This window comes from Cyprinodon tularosa, unplaced genomic scaffold (genome assembly GCF_016077235.1).
Source record: "Cyprinodon tularosa strain WSP-4 unplaced genomic scaffold, ASM1607723v1 ctg815, whole genome shotgun sequence".
NCBI lineage: Eukaryota > Metazoa > Chordata > Actinopteri > Cyprinodontiformes > Cyprinodontidae > Cyprinodon > Cyprinodon tularosa.
In genome coordinates, this window is record NW_024039580.1 from 389,478 (window position 1) to 413,395 (window position 23,918).

The 23,918-nt window shown below is 39.7% G+C and overlaps 1 protein-coding gene across 2 annotated transcripts in view; it reads left to right on the forward strand.

The window, feature by feature from the left end:
* gdap2 (ganglioside induced differentiation associated protein 2) overlaps nt 1-23,918 on the forward strand; it is a 60,577-nt gene that overhangs the window by 7,586 nt on the left and 29,073 nt on the right. For both annotated transcript variants that reach the window (XM_038272047.1, XM_038272046.1), the window contains exons 3-9: nt 11,948-12,087; nt 12,165-12,318; nt 12,733-12,821; nt 15,913-15,989; nt 16,391-16,550; nt 20,728-20,878; nt 22,294-22,370. In XM_038272047.1, coding sequence (XP_038127975.1) covers nt 11,948-12,087; nt 12,165-12,318; nt 12,733-12,821; nt 15,913-15,989; nt 16,391-16,550; nt 20,728-20,878; nt 22,294-22,370 — 848 coding nt within the window. The remainder of the gene's footprint in view (nt 1-11,947; nt 12,088-12,164; nt 12,319-12,732; nt 12,822-15,912; nt 15,990-16,390; nt 16,551-20,727; nt 20,879-22,293; nt 22,371-23,918) is intronic.

Genomic DNA, 23,918 nt, shown 5'->3' on the forward strand with positions numbered 1-23,918 from the left:
TTTAACAGGAAGAAACCTCCAGCAGAACCAGGCTCAGTCTGAGAGACCATCTGCCGAAGCTTCAAGAAGACAATAGCAGACATGCAGAAAAAAGCAGAGATACAAAAGGAAACTGTCAACCAGCTCCACAGGCGGCATCCAGGAAACACACAGCCAGCGGATGAGCTCCGAGCCAGCTCCCATGTCAGAGGATAAAAGAGAGAACACTTAATCACAGGAAGAGAAACAGGACTACACTGAAAAACAGGCCAAGCTCCAACATCTATAAACAAAGGTGTTGGCGGCAGCAGGACAGCTGATATTTCTCTCCAGGATGGAGTCACAGCCAAACAGGAACAGACCAGATGAAGCTATTATGGTGAAGATTTAACTAACAAATACTTCGGAAAAGGACAATATTCATAAAATGAAGCAGAATTACGAAAAGGGGTCCCTATGTCCTCCAAAAGTCTAAGCCTATAGCAGCATAACTATAGAGATAGCTCAGGATAACCTGAGCCACTCTAACTATAAGCGTTATGAAAAAGGAAAGTTTTAAGCCTACCCTTAAAAGTAGACAGGGTGTCTGCCTCACGGACTAAAACTGGTAGTTGGTTCCACAGGAGAGGAGCCTGATAACTAAAAGATCTGCCTCCCATTCTACTTTTAGAAATTCTTGGAACCACTAGTAAACCTGCAGATTGAGAGTGAAGTGCTCTGTTAGGAACATAAGGAACAATCAGATCTCTGATATAAGATGGAGCTTGGCCATTTAAGGCTTTATATGTGAGAAGGAGGATTTTAAATTCTATTCTGGATTTAACAGGAAGCCAATGAAGAGAAGCTAATTTTCTGCAGGCTGCAGCCAGTACCTGTAGAAACCTGTAGAAGCTGCACCTGTTTCAGCTGTTAGATATAACTAACCTGAATCAAACGATTAGGTCAGCGGGGCTCTGGAGAACTCCGATGCCACTGAGGAGGTAATTAAGCTGTTAGATACTCATGTGTTGGACCAGGATGCCGGCCCTCAAGGACTTGAGTTTGACAACCCTGCTATAGATGATTCCCTGTTGGTCTGAAATAGTCCACTAATCTATTAATTTAATTTTTTTATCATTCAACTAATCATGATATAGTTTCATGATCTCCATCTTTGCATTATGTTATTAAAAATTACCCTAAAACCTAAAAGGTGAGCATGTCAACATCTTCAATTCACTTAGTTTAGGATGTCAGACTTATTCTTTTATATGAGGCAAAGTTTTCAGTGTCTTCAATATTCATTATCCAGATCACTTTTCCTCAGCTCTACTCAAAGATGCATAGCAACGTTACATACCTATACAGAAAAAATAATTTGTTCATGTTAAAATAAGCTTAGATACAACAAGCGTCCATTCTGATCTTTGAGCCTGAATAGAATTTCAGCAACAGGCGTAATCAGCCGACATAAAGCGATATGATGCCATCTGCTGGTAATACTGCGGAACTACCAGAAAGCCACATATTGACTTGGTAAGAACCAATCAATGAATCATCAATCTATCTATAATGTCATTTGAACGTAGGCTGTCTAGTATTGATAAAGATCTTTACTAACATGCATCGACTTAGCAGCTACATCTGAACACCTCTGTAGCTTTAGCTTCAGTGAACGCCAACTTTCAGAGAACTACTGGAGTCTTATCCCTCTAAAAATTAAAATATCTCATTTTTATTCGTCACACTTAATTTTGGACTTTTCTTAATTTTTTTCCCCCAGACTTTGCGAGGAGGTGCTAACTGGCTTAGCCACAGTAGGCTGCTTCCTTGTTTCAGTTGTTATTGTAAATATAAACAAAGGGATTTATTTACTAGAATACAGTTAAATACAGAACCTTCCTGATTCATTTTCTTATTAAATATCCTGATTTGTTTTATATTCAGGTGGATTATGTTTTCCATTTTGACTGATGCTCCTGCATGCATCCTGCAGTAAACAGAAGGCATGGGATCAGTCATGTGTGCACTTTGATCTTGTTTCATGATTAAGCTCTTTTCTCTCTGAAGTTATAGTTTAACTACTTGATTCCAGGTCCTTTGTGACTGATCACATAATGACAGACATTATGAAAGGCGGCTGATGGGATCAATTAGATGTTCTGAACAGTCTGAACTCGTCAGGATCGCTGATGATTGCTTTCAATCAGCGGGGCTACAAAGGTGCAAACTGTGTCATTATTTAGTAATTACTGCTAACATTTTCTGACGCTGTGAATTAAAACATGCTGTAGGATTTTTATGCTGAATTAAATGACAAAAGCAAATTTTTAAGGTGAACTAATTCATAGGAAAAGTAAATGTTTATTCTTTTGATCTTTTTTTCCCTATAGATTCCACAGTTCTCTGTAGAGCGCTGAATATCAATTATAGAAGATATGTTTTATTTATCGCTCAGTTTCTGACCTTTAATTATAAAGCTTTGATGTGAAGAATCTAACAATAACAACCATGTTTGGAATTACTCCAGAAAGTTTCCCAGTCATGAGCTATGTTTAATTTTACATTAGCAGAGAGGCTAATTTCACCCTGTGATTGAGCTGGACAGTCAATTGTATTTATAATATAACAAAAATGTAAAGATTTTCTAATTCGTAAAGGTTTTCAATTTTTCTGTCACGTTTAAAGCAACACTGTGTAAATTTTGAGCATGGCATGGGCTTAATCTGATATTTATTTAATGATCTTTCAGGTTGTCTGCAGCATTTGGTGTGTTTTATTTTATTTTTATGTTTTTTGTTCTTTGATGTTGGATTTAATTTAAATTTTTTTTTCTATATAAATTTTTAACCAGTTGCTCTAAATTGTTCTGCTATCAGATTCCAAAACACAGAAGGAGGCTGCCTCATTAAGCTACAGTGAAGACACTCTGGTGCGACTCTCCATAATTGTAGGTTACCAGTGATGCAGACAGAAGGCCTCTGATTGGTCAAATCTACATCCGCTCTACACTATGCGTAGTTCCTGTTTGGTACCTTACTGGCTTGTTTTGCTTGTATGACCGCCATTGTGGAAAACGACTCGTGAAGATGGACCAGCTAGAAGAGCGAGGTGCGCGAGAACGCTGGGACCCTTATTCCACCTGGATCCCTGCTCTTTTTTTTTGTCCTCATTGTCCCTCCGTTGTCATGTTTTTCCATTTCCTCACCGCCTCGGTCGTATCCAGACCCACAGCTAGTTCGTGATTGTCCCTCTTGCGTTGTAGCGTGGAATAACATAGAGCAGACCACGCCTAAATATTCAAAATCAATAAATCAAAAATATCTGCGTCATACCTGTGACCAGCTCACTGTGGCACACTGCTGCGGGAGTATAATCAGCCCTTAAAGATGGCCTTTAGGGACGCTAAACCTGCAAGTAACTGGTCTGCAATGTTACACAGGCCATGGATGAAATTTCAAAGGTTTGGGCCACACAAGTATTTTTTAATATAACTAACTTCAGGGTGTTTGACCGTCCCATCACAGATCCATTCAGTGGCGCATCAGATGTTTGTGAAGTGAGCATCTCAGGAGTGACAGCAGTGACAGCCGATCACACAAGAAAAGATGGAGGGCCAATCAAGAGCTTGTGGGCGGTAAAAACTAAGGGAAGTAGGCAACTGTAGCATACAATTGGTATTGGACAGTAAAAAGTTCAGGGGATCAAAAAGGACGTTTGAAAAAGTGCAGGGGACATGTCCCCGCCAACAACACCCAACCCCCCCACCCCCTCCAAAATTACGTCCATGACACAGGTGTGTCCGAATGTCCTCCCTAACCCTTAAATCCCTCAATCACTATATAGAGCAGGGACTTTATAGTGGACTCGGGTAGCTTACCATATGGACAGATGATCACTACTTTTCACTCCCTGTTGGTCACATGACTCAGCTTCCCTGCACGGCGCCTGCAATACCTTTCAAGGTGCATTGTGGGAAATTTCAAGTTCACTACCCCTTCATCTCTAGATGTTTGGACACTCATTTAAATTGGCGTAACAAATATATAGTTCCATATATAGTGATTAGGGCAGATGTTTGGGCAGTGCCTTAGTCTTCCTTTAATAAGAGGAAATCAGCTACCTCCCTTTAGGGGGCAGTATTACGCTTACCTACCACCGGAGAAAGGTAAACTCCCCTCTTCAGGAGTGGAAGTTTTGGACAGGTGAGCATTCAAGCCCATGAAAACAATGAGACATAAATATTAGTGATGCATTAGGGTGGAATTTTGGCTGATATTTTACAGCTCAACTGGCCGAAAATCAATGCCGATATTTATTTATTTTTCTAAACCCTCTTAGAGACAGCGTGTATTTTCTTTTTTTTTAAATGCAGTCAGAAAATAGTAACTGTTTTACTGCTGCTTTATATTAGTGAGCTTTAATATTACCCAACTAGCAGGGGTTTTTTTGTTTCTAGTTCATTTAGATCCTAACCTCAACTGTGATTTTATTTCTTATTGTAGCTTTTGACAGTGAAACTGAGCTCAAAGGAGAGAACAGGTCAGTTTTAATGTTAAACCTTTAAGCTGTCCTGTTACCAGGAATCACCTCACAAAAATGGCTATTTGTATCTGTTCTTTGTTATTGCAAGCAGAAAACAGGTTTTGTAAATGGAGAAATAAATGCAATCCAGTTATAATTACATCAGCTTTCCAACTGCAGTTTGTCATGGTGCAAGGCAGCAGCATTGACAAAGACTCCTGGATAGGTGTTGAAACTTCTTAAAAAAAACTAAGAGAAAGTGTATTTGCCTCTCATTTTAAGCCTGTTTGTGGTTGTATGACCCGATGACTGGGAGTTTACACAGGCAAATCCAGAAGTTAAACTTTAAAAAACTACTTAATCAAAAACAAATTTGAGAAGAATTTTGCTGTTCTGTCAGTTCCAATTTCCTCTTTTTGAAAATTATTTTTGTTATTAGTTCTCTTTTTCAAATAGCGTTTTTACAGATTTCATTCTTTACATTTCTGGGGGCGGGATTTCCTCTGGAGTGAGGAAGGAAAATGCTTTTCTATTGGTCTGCTGGACATTTGTATCGGTCTTTGTCAGTCACGTGACTGACACGCCCCCGTAGCGCCACTTTTGTGGTGAGCGGAAGAAAAACAAAACAGCAGAAAACAAGAGGAGAGCGCTGCAAGCCAGCAGTGAGGATTATCAGTTAAATGGAAAAGAACAAGAAAACTGAACAGATACCCTACCCAGACAAACTTTCTAAAGCTGCTAGGGAACGATATTATATATTATTATTACAGTGACAAGGCAGATTTTGTGGGCAGTTGCACAAATAGCTGCAGTTATTAGAGTAGTTTGTGCTGCTCATCAGACTGAACGAAAAAACTTGTCATAATTTTTGCACATTGATAAGTTGCACACTGTATTTGCTGTTCACTTTACCCAGGCCTGTTTTCACTGGGATCTGCAGTCTTCTTCACAGATATCACCTGTTAGGTTATATCTCTACGGAAGACCACAGACCACAGTAAAAACAAGTCCAGGGAAAATGAAAATCGTCTAATTTAATCTAAAGAGCAATCTGCTATATACGAGGGAGGAAGACAAAGTAAAACATTTGAAGCTTTGCACTGTTTTGCATTATTTATGTATTTGAGATTTTTTATTGCATTTTCATAAATTCTCTGCTTGATTGAAAAGATAATAACAACGCTTGTTTCAAATTTCAAACTCCACTCTTTATTGTACACACATTTTTACAACTTCAGAAACATTGTTAATATTTGAAGTGATGGTGAAACTTATATTTGTTTTGCTGTTATTTTTCAAAAGTAACTTTAAAAAAAGCAAAATTCTATTTGTGTGAAAAGAAGAATAAAAAGAAGAAGAATAAAGTTGAAACAGTACTTGATCTGGCATTCATTTATTAGCTGGTTTCTCTGTGAAAATTTCAAAACAGTCAATAATCACTGTGACTCTATGTCCAAAGGCCTCCACAAACTGATGAGGCATAATTTTGTGCAAGGTGTCTCTATCTGGCCACACAATTGCACGCTTTAGATTTGCATATAAAAAGGACAGCATTTCATTGAATGTTCTGTCTTTGGTGAAACACGGAAGAGATAAGCAAGGTGTTGTGAGGGCAGATCCAATCTCAGACGCATGAAGGTTAGCAGAAGCATTTGAAATGCACTGAGAATTTTAATTTTGAGCAGACATGAGAGGCAGCAGAAAATTAAACAAAGCCATAAAGGTTGCCAAGTTTGGTAGACCCGTATAGTACTGTCTCCAAAGAAGCAATCAGAGATCCGCAGCTCATCAAGTTCACGCCGCAGCTCTCTGTTTTCTTCCAAAAGACAGTTCATCTCTGCACACCTGAGCACACACAGGTTACATTCTGTCTGTCCTTCCTGACGACCACCTTCTGTGTCATCCTTGGTGTTTGGCCAGCCAACGTTTTCAGCAGCCTTCTGCATGTCAGTCTGTTGCTGGTTAGGGTTCTCTGTCGCCTCATGTGTAACTTCATCCTGTCGCTCAAGGATTTCATCAGCCTGATGGAGCCCCGTTTCAGTTGCTTGCAGGGCATTCTTTTTCAGCTGTTCCCGATAACCACGTCTTAAAGAGCGGTCTGTGTCTGTTGGTTTGATGTCAGTGTGGCCCAGATGCAGGGATGGAGCCCAGTCTGGGTCAGTCTCCATCATCTCATATGCGGGTTGACCTGCAAAGTAGATGAAAGGTTGAGTGTTTTACACATCTATTCAAAACACTATATAAAGCACCTTAATAACAGAGCCCATTAGATTAGATGTGTTATAAAATAAGATATGCTTATGTTTCCCACAGTGGGGAAATTTGCTGTACCGAAACAGCACAAGTACATCAGACTAGTAAGGCCAGAGGTAAATAAACAAACTGAAAAGCTTACAGACGAACAAAGGATTATAATAAATAAACTTAAGTAGATTGCACAGGATGAATAAATACAGTGAGTTGGCTGACGAGTGGGTATGTACAGTGTTTTTATATGTACAGTGTATTTATATATATTTATTCATTAAAAAATATATATTTGTATTGCAGATTGTGTAAATGATTATATAAAGAGAATGCATTATTTATTAAATTTTAGCGGTCTAAAAAAGAAATAAACAAAACAAACATCACTTTGCGCTTCTCTTCCACAGCATGTTTCAGTAGGTTTACATGAACTCCTGCAACTTAATAAGCAAACCATTTCAGCGTGTTGATTTCTATTAGTGTATATTTATAAGGACTTACCTTTGAGAAAATGCCGAGAGCAAACACGAGCATGAGGAGATATTTTATGAAACGTGATGTCTTTCCTTCTTACAGCAGCGACCCATGCAGCCCGACGCCTCTTTGTTAAGTCCTCTGTCTGCGGTCCGTATTTTTTTTCCATGTCTGGAATACGAAAAACCGTAAGGCCCCATCTGCTGTTTTCTGTTTAGAATTACTATTGCATCCTTTGACGCAGCACCAGTGTCCCATTATTTCCAAAGGAAGCAACTAGAACACTTCTACTCTCTGTTAGTTTTCTTTTGTTTGTTGCTGCTGTCTCTTCACCACAGAAATGGCGCTAACTACCCTAAATGCATTGCGCTTTTGCGGAAGTGACGTACACTGTCAAAGACCGATTGGGTTTGAATGGAAGAGAATGTGATCTGTAAAACTCAGTTTGATAAGAATACAATTCTTATCAAACCTTGTCTGAAAAAGAGAAATCCGTAAAAAAAAAAAAAATAATAATAATATAAAATGTAGTAAAATAAAAAAAGTTTTTTGAATTTGAAAAAAATAAATTATAAGTTATAAATAAATTTTCAAAATATTTAAATATTCTCAGCAAATTGATTCTCAAAATCTTTTTACATTTTTAATATTTTAGTGTGTAAAAAATTGCAATAACATTGAAACAAAAATCCCTCCATATTAAAGCCACTTTTTTGTTTTGGAATCTGACAGCAGACCAATGTGGACCAGCAGACTGAGAGATCGTGGAACTGGTGTTAAATTCAAGGCTACATTCATGTTCTAGATCAGGCCTGCTGTCCTGCAGGTTCTACATAGAGATGCATCGATTCAATGCATAGATCAGATATTGACTTTAACCAATTAGCTGGATTGGATATCAGTGATTTCATACCAGATATTCCACTCCGTTGCACTTTACATAGAACTGTTAGTTTTTTCTTATTGATGCTTATTTGTTAATAAATAATATCAAGTACATTTATAATCTTAATGTCAAGGCTAAAGCCTTCTCTCACATGACAAGATATATGGTTCATTCAGTCTACAGTTGGATCGGTATCAGATATCGGTCAATACACTCAGCTCAGGTTTCTGTATCAGATTGGATCTGAAAAAATACATCGATGGACCTCTAGTTTTAGTGGTTTCCCTGCTTCAAGGCAGCTGATTTCCATTGATGGCTCATTAACAGGCTGTTGCTGAACTTCAGTCATCAGAATCAGCTGTGCTGAAGCAGGGAAACCTCTAAACCCTGCAGGACAGCGGCCCTCGAGGGCCGACTTTAAATAAATCTGTTCCAGAATGAGCTTTACATCAGAGAGCAAAAAATATTTCTGATCTGGTTTGTTGCTCAACAACTTTTATCTTAGTTCATGTTGATATTTAAGAGGAGCTCAGATTGCTGTAAAGCGGCGCTCTGGGTCACATGACCCAACGAGTGACGGATCTGACCTTCTAAAGTCACATAGCTGAGTTTTTGAGAAGAGCAGCCTGAACAAAGCAACATTATGTGTCAACGCTGTTTACAAAGATGTTACTTTAAAATAATGACTTTTACCTTAAAAGTTGTTTTAAAAAACTAAATAAACCTATAAAGGGGCAGAAACCATTTCACTATGACTCATTTGACCACATCAGTAAATAACTTCATGGATCCACTTATCTATTCACTATAATCCTCAGGATAATTCAACCTATAGAGTAAATCCCACTATGAGAAGGACACGAACTCTCTGAGTTCATGTGCATCTACAGGCTCTAAGCTTCTCTGCAGGAGCCTTATGGTTGCAGCAGCCCCCACCAGGAGGAGGAACATTCCTGCTGCAGTAACATGACCAGAGCTCAGGGACTACAGACCCTCAGGCAGCGGCACCTTTTAGCTTGTGACCACTTAAACCGAGCTTATGTATTACAGCTCTTTAGAGGTCCACAGAGGGACCTTTCAACTGCTTTTGGACCAATGGTTTAGAAATCCCTGTGGCTCAAACCTGATAGAAAACAGACTCTTTTTGCTTAAACTACTGCTGTGTCCTCAGTGTCCCGTTTTTTTCTTATGTCTTATAAAACAGATCTCTGTTTTAAAAAATAAATAGCTAAATGAGAAATGATCAGAATGAAAAACTATGGAGGCCTTGAGTACGACATGGTTTGTGATGCCGTTTGGCCTGTGGACTGTTTCTGCTGTGATACTAACAGCCAGCCTGTTTGCTGATGCCCCACCTCCATTGGATGATTTAGTTTCTTTCTGTTTTATACAAAGAAAAGAAAAGATGGTCAAGTTAAAGGTCAGAATATCAGTTAGAATATGATGTTGCCAAATTGTGCTTTAATGTTCTTTTAAACATCAGTTAGTTGCACTCAGTTAGTTAGGTGGATTTCCTCCAACCCACATGTTAGGAAATTATAATTGGAGTTTTAATATATAAAAACAACCCTGCTAACATTTAGCTGTCAATCAGCGGGCTACTAGAACCCATGGCGTATTATAGCCTAGCTTCAACCTTTACGGCTCATTTCGTTTGAATATTTGACTGTTGTCAGAAACAGCAGTTCAATTCAATTCAGTTTATTTACATGGCGCCAATTCACAACACATATCACCAGATCATACAGTAAAACTGATTCAAAGTTTTCTGTCTATGGAAAACCAGTTGATTGCATCGACTCATTGACTCAAATGCAATCCCTCACACTAAGCATGCTTGTAGCAACAGTGGAGAGAAAAAACTCAATTTTAACAGGAAGAAACCTCCAGCAGAACCAGGCTCAGTGTGAGCGGCCATCTGGGGTTCAAGGAGACAGAAGCAGACATAGAAAAAGCAGCTGTAAAAGGCGACCCCGTCAAGGAAACACACAGCCAGGCAAGCTCCAAGCAGCTCTCATGTCAGAGGATGAAGAGAGCACATCCAGCCAGTCACGGTCAGAGAAACAGAACTACACTGGAAAACAGTCCGAGCAGCGCTCTATGCTATCTTTTGCAGGGCTCTATGAAGTTTGTTGCTCTTCTTTTGAGGTTCATAAGTTGACGTCAGGGTTGAGGTAGTGGCCCGATTAACATTAGCTGCTTTGATCCAGTCTGTAATTGTTCTAATTGTTCTAATTTATTAACATAAATCGTGGTTTTGTTGAAGGTATGAAGAAAGAACATGCAGCAGTGGATGAATGTTTATATTTAAGCCTCCAGATTTATTTAGGACCCCATAGGAGAAGAGGGAAAAAAACACAATAAACTGAAGATTGTGGACTTTCTGTTTAGAAAACCAGTAAGAGTTAGTCCTGTATCTACAGTTGTTGTCTGTTTGATAAAAAAAAAAACAAAAACAAAAAAACAATAAAATTTACAATAAAGTCTGGAAAATAATGTTGGTTAAAATAAAGACAGGGTGTTTTTGAAAATTTCATTTAAGAAATTGTTTTTTTTTCACTCATGAGGCTTGTGAGTTCAGTTAGTCAGTCTCCCACAGCATCTTTCCTCCAATAGAGCTGAAGCTATTGACCCAAATTAATCAATTACTGAATATTATTAGGTTCTGTTAGAAAAAAAGTTTCCTATCGAGCACTTTTTGCTTTTATTAATTGGTTGATTCAGTCAATTTTTATTTATATAGCGCCAATTTACAACACATATCATCTCAGGAACTATAGAAACTGTTCAACTACAGTAGATCATACAGTCAGACTAGTGAACTTGATCCTGGATGAGCATATGGAGACAGTAGACATTTGCTTGCATTGTGTCATTGACACTTTAGCAATCCCTCACACCAAGCATGCAGCAACAGTGGAGAGGAAAAACTCCCTTTTTACAGGAAGACACCTCCAGCAGAACCAGGCTCAGTTTGAGCGGCCATATGTTGCCTGGGGGTTCAAGGAGACAGAAGCAAATATTCAAAAGGAACATAGAAGGCCTGATCTATAAATACTTTGCATGTTTGAAATGTTAATGGTAAACTAGCTCCATAGTTTGGCTCTGTTAAGGAAAGAAATTGTTGAGCAAACAAGCTCTGAGCCCATTTTCATGTCAAAAGGGATGGAAGAGAGGACATCCACTTAATTAAGACTAAAAATAGACAGAAAATGATCAATTAGCAAAATAATCTCAATTGAAAAATTGAGCAAAATGTGCAATACATGTTGTAGCTTCTTCCAAGTTAAACAATTTCTTGGTAATTTACCAAAAGTATCTCATTTTATTGCTTTAATTTAGGCTGCTCAGTGGGGCAGTGAGTAGCACTGCTGCCTTGCAGCAAGAAGGTTCTGGATTCAATTACCGGCCCGGTCTTTCAGCATGGAGTTTGCATGTTCTACCCATGGAATCTTAAACTGATCTGCTAGCTTACTGTGTATGCTCTATTTTTATTATTTACAGTGACATGGCCTGTCTGCGTTCACAGCTTTGATTTATGGGATGTTTAAAATAAGAACTTAAAAAGTATTTTTGTTTAAATAACATCTTTCATTTGGAGAGGAAATTTTAATTGATACATTTAATTCTATTTTTTTTAGCCCTTTTAAGCTGTTTGTAGCATTAAGATTCATTTCATAAACCCAATAGAAACATGTGTTAAAGACTGCTGTTTATCCATTGCAGTTGTTTTGTTTCATCTCTTTATTCTTGCTTCACACTCATGAAGTGTTTCATAAATATTTGGTCAGATTAGACCAAGTTTTTGCTGTCTGACAGAGATCTGAAACCGTTCTCTTCCTCTCCTTTCTGCTTCAGCACTGGTGACGTCGCCCTGCTGAACTGCACTGCCATTGTGAACACCAGCAATGAGTCCCTAAACGACAAAAACCCGATTTCTGACAGCATCCAGCAGCTGGCTGGGCCAGAGCTGCGGGAAGAGCTGGTCAAACTCAAAGGTTCGGACGTAGGGAAGAAATATAACGATGATGTAGAATCTGGGATGCATACCTAGTTGATATGAATTTGTTTGCAGGATGTCGGACAGGAGAGGCCAAGCTGACCAAAGGTTTTAATCTGGCGGCGAGGTACATCATCCACACCGTGGGACCCAAGTACAAAGCCAAGTACAGGACGGCGGCGGAGAGCTCGCTCTACAGCTGCTACAGGAACGTCATGCAGCTGGCAGCGTAAGACGCAGCAGTTCAGCCGCTCATTAAACCAGTCTGACACAGTCCAGCTTTAAATTGCTCGGCCTCTCCCTACCTCTCTGAGCTTCTCCACCCTTATGTTCCCACTCGGTGCCTCGGGTCAGCTGATCTGCTGCTCCTGGAGACACCGAGATCCCAACAGAAGCTCAGAGGAGACAGAGCCTTTTCAGTTGTGGAATCCTCTTCACTGTCTATTTTTAAAACTTGAGTTAAAACATTTTTTGATTCTTTGGCTTCTAACACAGCATGAGACTCTCTCTGTTTTTTTGTGACTTTTTTCAAAATAATTTTATAAATAAAGTTGAGTTGGATAGCCGTGCTTTTAAAATGTAGCAAACAAAAGATTTAGGGGTTAAAACGTGATGTGAAAGGTTTTATTTCTCTTCCCTGCAGAGAGCAGTCAATGGCGTCGGTCGGTTTCTGCGTGGTGAACACAACCAAAAGAGGCTATCCGCTGGAGGACGCGGCACACATCGCTTTCAGTAAGAGTCTCCCAGATATACATATATAAATTTATTTTACTTAGGCTCTTGTGGGACCTTTAATACTAAAATATCGTGAACGTCTGGTTGGATTGAGGTGGATTCTGTTACTTTAATATATCTCTTACCTTCAGTAGCGTGCTGAGAAGGTGACTGAATGGTCAGACGCTCACAGTCTGTTTGACCCGACTGCTGAGACTATAGCATTGGGATACAGCAGGGGGCTGTTGTCATAATTAAAGCTGTTTTGCCCTAAGAGCAGCATGTCTGTTTCAATGCTACTTGACTCTCCCGGTTGTTTAAATCCAGACAACAACAGAATCCAAAAGAGTTTATTTATATGGTCCCATGTCAAAAAGAGAAAAGACAGGACATACAGGTAGTCAGAGGGAAAAAAACAAGCCAATCGGTACAGTATGTTTAGGAGAGGAACAGGACTAAACACTGAAAAACTGACCCAAATCTTTTCCACTATATTCAAAGATGTTAGATGCCTCCTACCTGCTGTCACAGAGTCAGATTTTAGGTTAGAATTTTTCATTAAATAATTAAGCAGAGATTTTAAATTATGCATAATTAAAAAATGCATCTAATTCGTTTACTCTTTTTTATTCTATTAGTTTTCTTGGGAAATAATGTATTTTTAGTTGGTTGGAAGCTTCTAGAAGCCGCACACCATGCCTGCAGCGCCCCCCTGAGTGAAAGATTGCGTACTACTGGTTGAAGGAGGCTGTGGTGCCATAGTCCTTAAACCCGACCAAGAAAAGCAGAAAACCAGGCAGCTTTAAGGTTATAAACGAACGCAGAGATGCCTCCATGATTTACAGAAGTGATGCGAAGGCAGATTATTGTAAATCAAGTAGCCTCACTCTATGAAAACACATTGATGGGACACATGGAGGACTTTCCCCTCCAAAACTCCCAAGAGTGATTAATGATCATCTGAGCAACATCATGCTCTCATTAAAGCAGCGGATTTGTGTTTAGTTTTCCATAAAGCTTCACCTGAAGTGTCGGTTTCTGACCTCTGGGTAAATCTACATCCACTATTCTACAATCAGAATTGCTAATGGTCTTTGTTAGGGATGCTTTGAAAGTTATTTAATAATTAATTAACCTAGATTTAATTGATTTTGTTCGATTCACGATTATTTGATAAATGGCCATTGAAAAAACAAAAAAAAGTTTTCTCCTGTATAAGGAGGATCTTTCTATAACATGAAGGGCTGAATTTCAGTTTTTACAATATGCTCAATGAAAAGATATAAGTCAATTTATTATAACAATTTTTATGCTAGATGTATAAAACACTGACTGACAAAACAAAAAAATGTTTTATTAAACATTTTTAATTTCCTTTAAACATTTTAAGCATAAACTAGATGAATTTATAAAATATAGTAAAACAGGAACATATTGGCTTTCCTGAATAAAAAGACACGATGAAAAATGTCAGAAACGTATAATTATGGTGATTAAAAGACAGGGTATGCCGCTCCGATATACTGTCACACTGTTAATTATTTCCTTTTAATGACGCGGACGCTAACTGTGATTATATCTCTTTGTTTTTTTAGTATAACTCAGCATTCATAGGCTTTATGCTGTTAGCAGAGCATAAAGTGCTAATAGCATAAAGCACAAACATTGCGTTCTACTTGCTCACAGAGGAATGTTATTTACTGTACTTATTAGCAACATGTCTTCTTCTATCATGTAACATAGGTTTTGCATAATGCCCTCTACTTTTCTATCATGACACTCTCCTCTTCAGAGCACAATAGGTAAGTTACGCTGCCTCACCATGCAGCACAGTTAGACAGGCGCTTTTTAGGCGATAACTCAAGGAGTTTATCCAAAACCAGATAAAGTTCGTTCTATATCTTGAGGCCATTTAACAGTGTAAATAATCCTGTTTTCTGGATGGATTCATGTTTTTGCTCTAGCATCTTCCCCCGCATTAGCCGTACTGCCCTGGCAAATAAGATTGAGGCTTTGTTTTGGAATGAACAACAGCACCCTCTGCTGGTCAGTGGTAACATTAAAAGATTCCATTAAGCTGAAGTAATCAGTTAATGGAATGGACCAATTTTTTACCTATGATGTTAACCATCGCTCGATCCCTGGGGCAAGTAGTTTTTATTGTTGGGAGAGTACAAATTTCATTGCATTTTCCCGCCGAGCCAGTGCAATGATGGCAAAAAAGAATTAGTTATCACTCAGAATTACTTTAAAATCACCAACATTCGATGAAAACGACCCAGAAGCGTTGCCGGCGCCATTTTTGTTTTGTACACATTCTCGCGTGATTTGAAAAACGTGCGTGATTTGAAAAAGCCCGGTGATTTCCCGCCAGATGGCGTGATTTTTGTCCACCTAGCGATAATTTTGATTTAGTTAGCAAAACGACAAATGAGCTAGAAAGCGCTATCATATGGCAGTCTTCTGTACAGCGATGCAGGTCATACATTAAAAAATGTTCATTACATTTTTTTCTATTAGACATTGGAGAGGTGCATTTAAATGTTATAGAGCTAAGCATGTTAAATTGGTGACCTGTTATTATTATTGTCTTGTTGCTGCATTTATTTTGTCAGGGAAAACTAATCCTGAGTCAGTTAAAAGTCAGGGAATTCTGAAATCATGTAAGACTGTGGAAACCCTGTATAAAATAACTATGTATAATGATTCTCGACAAAAAGTTCATTCAGTTGAGTTCATTATCTGACGCATGCATATACACACCGGGAACCTGGAAACTTAAAAAATACTGAATTACAAAAAAAATTTAAAAAAACAAACATGTTTCATTGATATATATATACAAAAATGAATATTAGGAACTATATTTATATAGTTTCTGGGCAAATTAAATGTGAAAGTCACTTGCCTGAAGGGCAAGTGGTAAAAATCCTTAGTCAACCCCTGTAATGGTCCATCAAATTAACCAGAAGTTGATTGTTTGTTTACGTCTCCAGTTACAAATCTGACGAATTACTGGTATTTTGATGAGTGTTTGTTTTCATTTTTTAGGAGGAGTGTGGATCCACTTATTATGTCAGGTAACGTGTTTGTGTTGCTGTGTTTGCAGGAACGGTGCGTCGGTTCCTGGAGAATCATGGGAACAGCATAGACACAGTGGTGTTCGCCGTGTCAGAGACAGAGGAGGTCTGTATCTCTGATAGGTGCCAAGATAACTCGGTCATTTTTACAAACAACACTCAAAATAACATTCAGTCAAAGTTTTTTTTTTTTTTTATTATTTTACCAAGAACAGTTGTTTGTATTTGAAGAATTATGTTTTGTTTGAAGCAGCTGAAGCAGCTTAGCAGCATTACCTTTAAAATTGTAGTTAATTCTGCAAAGGACAGCAGGTCCGGATCTGTCTACACAGATGTCACAGACTCAAACATCTGATGTTTAAGGTTGGAACAGCCAGTTATTAAGTTTACAAGGCGAGTTTTTGTTCACAGACTGCTGTGTTGGTTTACTTAAGATTGTCTAGTTAATCTGGTAAAGAACAGAAATGTTATTGAGGACAACAAAATCTGTGTGTACTGTTTTTTCAGCCTGTGTACAAGAAGCTGCTCCCGCTGTACTATCCACGCTCCGAGGAAGAGGAGAAGGTCTGCCTGCCTCTCATTCCAGCTGACATCGGCAACTCTGAGGGCGAACCTGTGGTTCCAGAGAGGCAGATCCGCATCGCTGAGAAACCGGGCAGCCTGGAAGGTACTCTTTCCCATCGATAGAGCAGAACAATCGGTGTCAAACAGACGTCATGTTTCAGGTGGTTAGAATTAGGACTGGAAACTGAATTGTTTTGACTTCCAGATCAAACATTCGTTCTTTGGCTTAAAAGTCCACAAAATAAGCAGATCCATGCAGAATTTGATATATTTCTCCCTTCCAATGATCCCTCCCCAAAGGAAAACAGTTTTTATTTTTCCGCTGAAGGTTTTTTATTTTTTTTTTATTTTTTTATTTTGGTCCAAACTCTGTCATCTAACGGATTAGAAATGTTCCTTTTTCCAATGGGTTCTGTGGAAGCCATTCGGTTTGTATTGAAAACATTCAGCTTGTAGCTGCAGCTGGTTTGGTGTAGAAATGTGAAGTTAAAAGAAGTCTCTGTTAAGCTGAGTCTGCAGGGATGAAGTCAGGACTGTATTTATAAAAGAAAAACGGCGATTATCACTAATCTTCAAGCTCTAGAAACCTGTTCTTATAATTTGTGAAAGATAAAGCACAGAGAAAGAGATAAAGTCAGGAGTTCAGACCAAAATCATTAGGCATGTTTGATTCTAAATAAAGGGTGATGGATGGATTCACTGATTGGATATTTTCTGATTTTATGACCCACTTATTCTGGATGGATATAAAAGACTTTCCAAACATATGGGAAGAAATATTCTGCCGGATTTTTGATTACCGTATTTTCACCACTATAAGGCGCATATAAACGTCTTTCTTTTCCCCCAAAATGTGTGGCGCGCCCTTTGGTGCGGTGTGCCCTATGTGTGTTGTTACTGCGGACTTTTGAGACCACCATGAGAAGATGATGAAAGAGTGGCTGAGGGAGGTGAATGTTCAGACCGGACGCTGCAAAAGCAGCAAAATCGCGTCTGCTGCTTGTACCAGTTAGTTCTGACGCGCGGCTGAAGCAGCTTTGCTGCTCTGGCTGCGCGGTGCAAAAGTGGCTCTGACGCGCGTTGGGCGGAGCTTCACTATCCTTTCTCTGCCTTGCAGCTATATTTGCTGTGATCAGTGAGAATAAAGTAGTTTTAATATGTTTAATATGCCTCCTCGCGGTTTACCGCGGCGGCTGGTAGGTGTTTTTCATCTAAATAATCCGATCTGCAGGCACCAGAATAATAAAATCGAACATATTCTGCCGGCAGATGTATATATTTTAAGTCAATTATGCGTTAATAAACTGTTTAAGAGGAGTAATCAGAGCGGTCTGTGTCATCAGCGCTGTGTCTCTCTCCCAGCCAGCTCCCAGATCAGCTTCTCTGATTGGTTGACGCGGCGCGTCGAGCAGCAAAAATTCAATTTTTCCATCTCGAGCAGCAACGCATTTGCGGCGCGTCACGCGCGTCAGATGCTTAAACGCGCCCGACGCGCTGCTTCAGCTGCTCAGACGCGCTGCGCCTGCTGCTCAAAACGCGCCGCGGGACCTTTTGCTGCGCCTTGACGCGCGTCAACCATTGACTTTGCATGTAAACTCGCTGCTTCTGTCGCGCCAGCTGCGCCCGGTGTGAACGCAGCATAAGGAGACCAGGTGTTTTTTTCCACTCATCACCATCGCTGTTAATCTGTGACTCCATGCGTGCCCATCTCACAGCTGATGTGAAAAACACGGTGAAACAATTGAACGCTGTGCTTGGTGTTATTCAACCGCTCGACATCGGTGTGAACCGGACCCAGCAGGCGCAGCAGAAGCAGCGAGTTTACATGCAAAGTCAATGGTTGACGAGCGTATAGGCGCAGCAAAAGGTCCCGCAGCGCAGGTGTAGCGCGTCGGGAGCGTTTAAGCATCTGACGCGTGTGACACGCCGCCAACGCGCTGCTGCTGCTCGAGATGGAAAAATTGAAGTTTTGCTGCTGGACACGCCGCATCAACCAATCAGAGAAGCGAGACAGACACATCGCTGATGATACACATATAAGAGGGCTGTGATCGCTCCTCTGAAACAGTTTATTGACGCATAAATTAACTTAACCAGCCGACAGAATATATTTGCTTTTATTATCCAGTTTTCAGGTGGATTTTCCCACTTAAAAACATATTAAAACGACTTTATTCCCACTGATCACAGCAAATATAGCTGCAAGGCAAAGAAAGGAACGCCACCGTTTGCGGATGGATTGTTGATGCTGGGACTAACGTGTCTGCTGGCTCTGTTGTTCGAGCTTTCGCAAAAGCCGGCATTATTTCCGAGGAGCCACCCGGCACGGAAAGTGACTCTGACAGCGAAGAAGGGGAAATTGGCATGTCTGATTTAGCGCAGCTGTTTAATTCAGAAACAGAGGATGATGACTTTGATGGGTTTGATTAATACTTTGTAATAAATACATGAATAAAGCACAATCATACTCAGTTTTGCTCCCGCTCTATTTTTCTACCTGAAAACTTAATTCAACAGCAGCCTCTGGGCCGGGTCGCCTCCGGGTTCACCGCGGTGGCTGGTAGGTGTTTTTCATCTAAATAATCTAAAGGATTATAAAAGGATAATAAAAGCGAACATATTCTGTCGGCAGGTTTCAGGATTTTAAGTTAATTTATGCGTCAATAAACAGTTTCAGAGGAGTGATCACAGCCCTGTGTCATCAGCGATGTGTCTGTCTCACGGCCGGCTCCCAGGTTTGAATAATACTTTGTAATAAATACACCTTGCAGCTATATTTGCTGTGATTAGTGGGAATAAAGCAGTTTTAATATGTTTTTAAGTGAGAAAATCCACCTGAAAACTTAATCATTGCAGTCAGTTCATCCAGATTATCATCCTGCCTTCTAATATTATTTCTGTCGGAGGCGTTCAGACCCCCACATACCAGCGGTGCACCGACAGTAGGAATCCCTTCAACAGCAGCCTCTGGCTGGCCGCAGGCACCAGGCTAATAAAAGCGAACATATTCCGCTGGCAGATTACTGCATTTTAAGTTAATTTATGCGTCAATAAACAGTTTCAGAGGAGTGATCACAGCGCTGTGTCATCTGCGATGTGTCTGTCTCACGGCCAGCTCCCAGGTTTGATTAATACTTTGTAATAAATACATGAATAAAGCACAGTCATACTCAGTTTTGCTCCCGCTCTATTTTTAAATACGCAGTAGAGGTATTTAAAGGTAGTAGAGGACATGTACCTGTATATAAAAAACGCGCCATATAGTCCGGTGCGCCTTATGTGTGTGTTAAATACAGAAATGGCACACATAACTGAGACTGCGCCTTTTAGTACGGTGCGACTTATGGTCGGAAAAATACGGTACAGTTTGAAGTTAAAACCACAGGTTATACAACATTACACTTCTGCATGAGAGCATGTTTCTTGTACCTCTATCTGCTTGTTATTTTTAGTTAGAAAAAGTGCATCACTATGTGTTGTTTTGGTTTTGATGTTTTTTAGATTTGGATCAAAACATCTAAGATCTAAATCTGCGTGCATCTTCTGATTTAAAGGTAGAGCAGAAGATGGTTTGTAAGTTTCAGAGAGGAAATAATGAGCCATGCTCTGATTGAAATGAAGTTTTCTTCCATTTTTAAGGAGATTAAATCCAATTAATGGGTGAAAAGAGAGAATACAGATGTTTTTTTCCTTTTCCTCTGGAGCTAATGAAGCCTCTGGCTGCTCTCTGAACATTAAGGTTTCTGAGAGCTGGACGGTGAAAGCCAGAGCCATTGTTTTTGTGGACGAGAGCGTTTTCCGTGTTGATCCTGTAGCCTAGATCGACCTCAGCGATGATGTCTGCTGGCATGGAGCTTCAGAACATGGAGCTGTGGCTTTAGAGCGTGGATCCAAAGTAAGCCCTGCTGATTGCAAGGAAGCCCAGTTGCTGTGGTAACGCAGGCCGAGTGACTCACCGCATGGCTCTGTCAGTGTTGATCAAATTCAGGCCATAAGTGTGGTTGTTTGGAGAAGCAGCAGAGCTGTGGCTGGATGCCGTCAGCTGAAGTTCAGCTGGATCGTCTCCCCCCAAACACACACAATACGCCATCCGTGGATTATAACCAACAAGGACAGGCAGATATGTTGACATGAACATGGAAGTCAGCTTTGGTTTGAAAACAGGAAACTGATGCAAACTGGAATCGGTTTTTCTGTTTTGCGTGTTTCTTTGTTCCTTAGGACGTCTCAGTGTTTCGCCGCAGGTCTGATAAAGAAAGTATCTCTTTGTTTCTGTGCAGACGACTGTGCAGAGGAGAGCCTGGAGCTGGATTTGGTTCAGGTGGGGAACCACGCCTTCGCCCGGATGGAGGCCGACGTGGACAAGCAGAGAAAGCTGATCTTACAGGGCCAGATGTCAGAGGTGGCCATGCAGAAACAGCACCAGAGGAAGTAAGAGTCCAAACCACCGAAAGCTTTCTTAAAGTTTGCTTTTATGTCATTCCTCCAACCGATACCGGCTCTGTGGCATCAGCAGCCATGGTCAGGTGTTACGTATCCGAAAATGACTTCCTTATACTTTCTGTTCATTAACAGGCAGAGATCAGAGACCTGCAGTCGATTTCCAAGCTCCAGGGTTTATTCAGATTTCTCTTCAGAGCTTTCAATACCAAGCTTTTATAATAATCAATCCTGCCTTCTTTCCAGGATCGGCCATTAATCATTTCTATCATGAGACGCGACGTCACACTGTGCGTGAGAGAAAGCATTTAATCTGAAACAGAGTTATTTATCTAAGACAGATATTTTAAGCTGATAACATTAGCATGGTTAGCATTATGGATAGTGAAAATCAGTTCACTCTCATCTGAACGGTGAGATTTCCCAGGAGGCTTTGAACTTGTCCAAATTCAGGAGCTTCTCTGGAAGAAGGAGTCCGGAAACTCAGAAGAAGATAAACAGAGTGAAACTGAATCAAATTCAGAATTAAAGGAGAAATTAGGTCAGCAAAGAATAATCTGTGGATTATTATTTATACTTAAAACTAATACGTTTTCAGTGATTTAATAAATTTATTATTTAATCATGTTGTGATCACTGAGTCAGGGAGCGGCCATTTTTACCCAAATATAGTAACACCTCACGTCTTACATCTTCTGGCAGTGACGTCACGGTGCGGTAAGCCTAGCGCCATTCTCCCCGTTTTACAATCAAAATCAATGGGAACTACTAGAAACATCTGCAATCAACAAAAAAGATTCCACCATTGAAATTCACCAGAGCTGTAGTTAAACTGGCAATGCCCACATGCATGGCAGTTGGATTTTGGAACACATCGGGTAAGAGTGAAAAAAATTAAGTTATTTCACCTCTCCGATTAATGATCCTCCACGGACGGGTACGTCGTTGGATTGCCAACTTGAAGAGGGAGGATTTGCCATCGAACATCTGGCCAACATTTCAAAGAACAATGTTTTCAAGATGACCTGGGTAATAGTGCGTTGTGACAAACGCCACAGAAGAACATGTGTTCTTTTGCATTTGGCATCAAATGGCATTAAAAACGAAGTAGAAAATAATTTAAAGGTTTGCCGTATTATCTGTGTTTATTTCACTGAGGGAAAAATCAGGTTTGTGAAGATAGAAGGCCTGTAAAGGAACCGATGGACTTCCAGATTTTGCAGTGTAATTTATAACCACCAAATTAAATGATCTTCTGCACTAAGATCTCCGATTCCCTCCTAACGTGTCGACACTTCCTAAGAAACCTCCATGCTTCAGTTTGACCAGATGTTGCTTAATGATGGTTACTTAGTCACTGAAAGTAACGAATTACAATTTTTCTTTGTGTGTTTTGATTTGTGCAGCTACAGCCGCTGGCTGTGTCGAGCCAGAGCCGAGGATCTGTCGGACATTGCTGCACTGAAAGCCTTATATCAGACGGGTAGGTCTCACTGGAGCTCACTGTTGGTAATATTCCTAACTGAAATATTCATTGATCTACATGTTGTTTTCTGGGGTTAAGTATTAAATTTTTAAGCAATAGAGGCTCTACTGGTAGGCGATATGGCTTAAAAATCTAAATTATGTTTTTTTTTCTACCAAATACAATAATAAAAAGTGACAAATGAGATAAACGACTTTCAAAAGTAGCTTTTATTTCACCCATCTCTGGAAGGTGGATGGGTTAATCAATTTAAGCTATGAAAGATGCTTTTAAAACAATAAAAAAACAATAAAACAGTTAGAACTAAATGCAGTTTGTGCAAAAACAATCTAAAAAAAAAGAGTATTTACCCTTAATTTGAGAAGGTAAATAAAATGATTTCCCAATGAAATGAGTGTTTTTACCAGTAAAATAAGATATTTAGATAATATGCTCTTAAAATAAGACACATTTTTTTTCTTATTTTAAATGTATATTGTCTTGTTCCATTAGCAAAGTCTCACTCACCTCCTCAATTCAAGACAAAATGCACTTCATTTAAAGCTACAGTGTGTAATAATTACAGGGATATACAGTCAGAAATGTAATATATTCTACATAACTATGTTATTTATCATCATCTACGAGCTCAGCCTCTTAACCTTAATATTTGCGTTGCCTTAGAATTCGTTATTTATAATTACATAGGAGCGGGTCTCGCAGCCATGGAGGCAGACATCTTTGCGCTACGGCAGCGCAGAGCCAACAAGCTAGCGATTGCGAGATCGCCCATTACGCTCGAAAGTAACTACAGCAAGTTGTTTAAGTCTACATGAAATATATACCCTACACAGACTAATGAAATACTATCTGTAGAATTATCTATGTAAACAAACCTCATCACCTGAGAAGGTAGGTGATGCAGACGTCCTGGAAGACATTTTGTCCCGTAACGCTCGCCGTACTGTTGGGGGGGAGAAGCGGCGGGGGGGAGATGTTCATGTTGCTGCGGTCTGCAGTCTGGACGTTAGATGTCGCTGAAAATTACACACTGTAGCTTTAAGCAAAAATACTTAGATTTTCATTTTTGCAGTGCACACAAACTCAAACTCATCCAACATCGACAAACCTCAATTTTTATTTTATTTGAATTCCATGTAAGAGACGATCACAGAATCTTGGAATTGAGGAGGAAGGAAAATAATTTTTCTTTACATATTTTCAAAGGAAAAGCTGGAGTCTCACTGCGGATTTTTGGCACATACGAAGACCAGCATTTTTTTTCCTTCTCTGTTCCAGGATAGTTCAGTCTGATCCTCCATATCTGGAATTTGGAATTGGTTATTTTGAAAAACGGCAGCTTTGATCCAAACCATATGTTTGCACCTCGGGCTGGATGTTTAGTGGTTTTCCTTGGAACATCAACCTCAGTCACATTTTAAATTTTTTTTGCCGCTTCCAACACATTTCCCTCCAGGATTGCTCTTTATTTAGATCAGTCTACCCTCCATTAGTTCTGATCCCCGCTGAGAAACGCATACGCACAGACTGATGCTGCCAGCGTTA